The 5,438-nt window shown below is 38.4% G+C and overlaps 1 protein-coding gene across 1 annotated transcript; it reads left to right on the plus strand.

The window, feature by feature from the left end:
- Positions 1-3,468: 3,468 nt before the first annotated feature.
- Positions 3,469-4,089, plus strand: LOC141629843 (uncharacterized). Its single transcript, XM_074442776.1, has 2 exons — positions 3,469-3,828; positions 3,922-4,089. The coding sequence occupies exons 1-2, from the start codon at positions 3,469-3,471 to the stop codon at positions 4,087-4,089; spliced, it is 528 nt and encodes a 175-aa protein (XP_074298877.1).
- The last annotated feature ends 1,349 nt before the right edge of the window (positions 4,090-5,438 follow it).

A 5,438-nucleotide genomic window follows, 5' to 3' on the forward strand; every position in this document is an offset into this window, starting at 1 on the left:
TTTGGCTGAGTCTCGGTATCATGTCACATCTTGAGTTGAGTTGTGTTATTCTATTACCCGTGCCTTTGAATTTGTTTTATTGGCACAATTTTTGGTCACTACTTTGTTATAGATATGGATAGCTTGGGATTTGTATGTGCTTTGACATTTGCTCTGAGTTATTCATTCACCATTTGTAGGTTTGTCTTTTGTATGGTGTGATTGCTTTGCTTAGGGACAAGCAAAGGTTTGATTTGGGGGAATTTGATGTATCACTTTTGTATACACTTTTATAACTCCTTTCATGTTGTTTTGATACCGTTTCTGTGCCTATTATATCATTTATATGTCTTTATTAGTGAAATGTCGATATTGCCGCTACTTTATGTTTGAATGCAGAAATGACGTATTATGAGGTGAATCAAGTAAAGATTAGCATTGCGGTTATGGCATAGCGAAATACACGAGGCATGGCACGAGAAACGAGGAGACTTAAAGATAAGAGAAAAACTTTAAGACGAAATCAAGTTGAAGACCTACTTCCTCGATCGAGTAATGGAGGGCTCAATCGAGCAACCGGTCCTCGATCGAGTAGGTTGAGGCTCGATCGAGGAACCTCTCTGATGAGTTTATTTCCGTATTTTCCTAAAACACGTCTTGTTTGTAATATATATTCTAAACTCTTAGGGTTTATGTTTTTACGCTATTATTACTTTTCGTACGGCTGAAATATGCTAAGCTTTCATACTTTGGATCTCTAATCTTTCCTCATTAATTATTAAGATATTAATCGTTCTACATATTTTATTATTCAAGGTTTATGCTTTTAATTCATTATTGTTATTTCATGTCTTCAATTATGTATACATCCATCTTTATTGTTGTTAATCAATTCACTATGAGTAGCTAAATCATTCATCTAGGATGAAGGAGATCTAGGTTGATTGGAAAGGGGATTATTAATTGATTGTTAGTAATATCGTTTAAACTATCGTTTGATTATTGTTCTTCTTCTAATTATATGATTTAAAGGCCTGAGTCTATAATTAGTGTAGCGAATTAATGCTTTCACCGACAAGGTTAGTTAATATAGGCTGCGATAATCAGATAGATTGTGTATTAGCGATTGCATGTTAGACTTAATCTAAAGAACATAATAGAATTAATCGATCTTGTGACCTTAGATAGTTTGATTGACCTAACAATTGATTAAGATAAACCCCATATAATTGACCTAATGAACCGAAATCCTAGACTCCTTAATATTATTGTTACACATCTTTTAATTTACTTGCTATTAGTTGATAGAAAATAAACAAACAAAACCCCCATAAAATTGTTACCTTTAAGACACTTTAAATATTAGCAAACTGAATATTATCGCCTCCCTGTGGATTCGATACCTGTCTTACCACTAGCTATTTTGTTAATACTGAGATAGATTTATTTTGATTAGGTGATACGACTTTAGCCTTATCAGCATTGATTACAGGGAGTTAAATAATATGACCAAAAAGAATTGGTACCCTTTACCTCAAATTGATGATTTATTTGACCAGTTGAGTGGGGCTGGGATATTTTCTAAGATTGATTTCAGGTCGGGATACCATCAGTTGAGAATTAAAGATGAAGATATTCCAAAGACTGCATTCAGAACTAGATACAGACACTACGAGTTTGTTGTTATGCCATTTGGGTTAACTAATGCACTGGCAGTCTTGATGGACTTAATGAATCGCGTGTTTAGTCCCTATTTGGATCAGTTTGTAGTTATCTTTATCGATGATATCCTGGTGTATTCTAAGGATAAAGAAGAGCATGAGAAGCATTTGAGGATTGTATTACAGACCTTGAGGGAGAATAACCTTTAAGGTGAGTAAATTTGAATTTTGGTTGGAGAAAGTTGCCTTTCTGGGCCATGTTGTGTCTAAAGAGGGAGTGTCGGTGGATCCAAGCAAGATTGAGGCGGTGTCCAAGTGGGAAAGACCGAAAAATGTGGGTGATATTAGAAGCTTTCTGGGGCTGACTGGCTATTATAGGAGGTTTGTAAAAGACTTCTCAAAAATAGCTAAGCCTTTGACTACTTTGATGTAGAAGGAGAATAAGTTCCAGTGGGATGAGAGTTGTGAGACGGCATTCCTAACCTTGAAGGAGCGCCTGACTACAGCTCCTATTCTAGCCTTACCTGAAGAGAGTGAGAATTTTAAAGTTTAAACAAATGCTTCGAAGAATGGATTGGGATGTGTGCTTATGCAGAACGGGAAAGTGATAACTTATGCCTCGAGACAGCTGAAACAGTATGAAGCAAATTATCCAACTCATGATCTGGAATTGGGAGCAATGGTATTTACCTTGAAATTGTGGTGCCATTACCTTTATGGAGCTACTTTTAGATATTTTCTGATCACAAGAGCTTAAATTACATTTATACTCAGATGGAGCTAAACATGAGACAGAGGAGGTCGATATAGTTGATCGAAGATTATGACATGGAGATAATTTATCATGAAGGAAAGGCTAATGTGGTGGAAAATGCACTAAGTAGAAAATTTGTCCATGCTTTGTGTACTGCTATGTCTAGGGTGATATTGCATGAGGAGGTGGAGAAGATGGGCATTTCTATGATTAAGAAGGGAGATACAATAAGAGATTTGACCATTAAGCCGGAGTTGTATGCTGAGATCAGGTAGAAACAAGCGGGAGATGTGTGTATGATAAGGTGGCGGGAAACCATGAGTGATGTCGTGGGGAATGATGTGGGGAAACGGTTCCCTGTGGCCAATGATTGTAGTTTGAGATTTGATGGGAGATGATGTGTACCTGATGATGAAGAATTAAAAAGAAATATTTTTACTGAAGCTCATTCTACTCCATATTCTGTTCATCCTGGAGGAGATAAATTGTATAAAGATTTGAAGAAGACTTTCTGGTGGCCTAAGACAAAGAAAGAGGTTGCCAAGTTCGTTGCAAAGTGTTTGGTTTGTCAAAGAGTAAAGGGAGAGCATAAGAGACCACAAGATAAAGTTCAATCCTTGGATGTACCTGAGTGTAAGTGGGAGAGCATTTAGATGGATTTCATTGTGGGGTTGCCTAGGACTCAGAAGGGGAATAACATGATATGGGTTATTGTGGATCGATTAACTAAGTCAGCTCACTTCATTCCTATGAAAGATACTTGGAGTAAAGCTGAGTTGGCTAAAGCTTATGTCAAGAATGTGGTGAAGCTTCATGGTGTGCCTAAGGATATTATTTCTGATCGTGATTCAAGGCTTATATCTAAGTTCTGGCAGGAATTGCAATCTTTGATGGGGACTCAGTTGAAGATGAGCACAGCATTTTATCCAGCTACAGGCGGGCAGACGAAGAGACACAATTCAAACGTTGGAGGATATGCTGAGAGCTTGGGTGCTGGGGTTTGGTGGATCATGGGAGAAGAGGTTGGATTAGATTGAGTTTTCTTATAATAACAGTTACCATGCTAGTATTGGCATGACACCTTTTGAGGCATTATATGGGAGGAAGTCCAGGAGTCCAATGTGTTGGGATGACAGACCAGATGCGGTTATGTTAGGTCCTAAAATTATACAGGAAATGGTGGATCAAGTGCACATTATTCGTCAGAAGATGCGTGCGGTGCATGATAGACAGAAAAGCTATGCAGATTTGAAGAGAAGTGATATAGAATTTGCTGTAAGAGATAAAGTGTTGTCGGAAGTGTTTCCAATGAGAGGAGTGATGAGATTTGGGAAGAAAGGGAAGCTGAGTCAAAATTATATTGGGCCATATGAGATCTTAGACAGAGTTGGAGAGGTAGCTTACCGTTTAGCACTACCTCCAGCTTTGGATAGGGTCCATAATGTGTTTCATGTTTCATAGTTGAGGAAGTATGTGAGTGATCCTACTCATGTACTAGAGCCTGAGCATATTGAGATTGATGAGCAGTTGTCTTATATTGAGGAGCCTAAGAAAATCTTGGATAGAAAGGTGAGAAAGACTCGTAATGGTGAGATAGCATTGGTGAAAGTTTTATGGTCTAATCATAAGGTGAAAGAAGCTATATGGGAAGCTGAAGCTGCAATGCAAGACAAGTATCCTAGTCTTTTTGTTTAAGTAAGTTGGTTACGGGGACGTAACCCCTTTTTTTAGGTCGATAGGATGTAACATTTCGTATTTTATGACATTTTTATGATAATTTGATAACAAAAGTACCTCATAAGGAATTGAATTTAATTTGAATTAATTTGAGTTATTAGTTCGGCTAATTGGATGTTTTGGGTGAACTTCGAGGATGAAGTTCTTTTTAAGGAGGGAAGATTGTAATTCCCCGTATTTAAGATGGTAGAATTATATTAAAATGTGTTTTAAAAGGTATTTAATAATTATATAAATTGGATAATTAAGTGGTAAGACGGAAATAAAATAATTAAATAATGTTGATTCGGGAATTGTTGGAGCTCACGTGTGGCACGTGTGACTCGTGTAATATGGGGTTGTATGACGGAAGTATAATTGTACAATACTACTAATAATACATAAAAATAATAATAGTAAATAGTAATAATAGGGGAATTGGAAATTAGGAAGTTTTCTCCCTCTTTCCTTCCTACAACTATATAAGTTAATCTTACCTACCTCATAATCATATACAATCATAAAAACACAAATAATTTACTAAAGGCAAGGGAGAAAGATCTAAAGGGAGAAAAGTAGAGGAAATTCATAAAGTTTATCGTCTCAAGGTAAGACCGTCTTATAATTAATTTTCTCGCGCTATTCAATTAAAATATCGTTTTAACACCTTATAAACCACCGTGGACTGCTCCGATGACCTTAGTAGCTGTTGTGGACCACCATGACGTTAGTGGGACCAATCATGACCGTCATTGACCACCGTGGGTGGCGTTTGGGGCGTCTAAAAAGGGGGTTGCCAAGAGGTTTAAGACGGGCTTATAACCCTTGTTTTGACTCGACTTGACTTGGGACTTGGTTGTTGGACTCGTTGGGGTTGACGACCCTAAGGGTGGTGACGGGGTGGTTGCAAGGGGTGGTTAGTGTGGTGGTTGTCGAAATTGGGTATATTGTGGTGTTTGTGTTAAAACCGATTTGTGGGTTGTTATACCTTGGCCGTGGATTGACCTGGGGGTTGACGACAACTGGTGGGACCACCGTGGGTTAGGGGAGACCACGGTGGTGGTCACTGGTTATGGGTGGTGGTGGTTTAAAGGTTGTGAGTGTTGGTTGGTGTTGTTGGTTGGTGTCGGCTAGAAAGGTGTTAGGGCGTGTAGTTATGGGTTGTTGGGGTTGGTATGGTTGGTGGTTAGGGGCTGCTTGGGTATGTCAGGTGGCAGGCTAGCAGCAGCTAGGTTGAGCGGCGTTAGTGGTGGCTTGGTGGTGTCGGTAATGGCGGGTTAAGGGTGGTAGTTAAACACGGTTTTAACCGTGTTTAACACGGTTTTAAC

This window comes from Silene latifolia, chromosome Y (assembly GCF_048544455.1).
Source record: "Silene latifolia isolate original U9 population chromosome Y, ASM4854445v1, whole genome shotgun sequence".
In the NCBI taxonomy this organism is placed as follows: domain Eukaryota; kingdom Viridiplantae; phylum Streptophyta; class Magnoliopsida; order Caryophyllales; family Caryophyllaceae; genus Silene; species Silene latifolia.

Bases quoted from the DNA above. Each gene is read 5' to 3' on its own strand.
- LOC141629843 (XM_074442776.1), top strand. From the start codon at position 3,469: ATGACACCTTTTGAGGCATTATATGGGAGGAAGTCCAGGAGTCCAATG. The intron at 3,829-3,921 runs GTCCATAATGTG...ATTGATGAGCAG, and splicing joins TACCTCCAGCTTTGGATAGG to TTGTCTTATATTGAGGAGCC.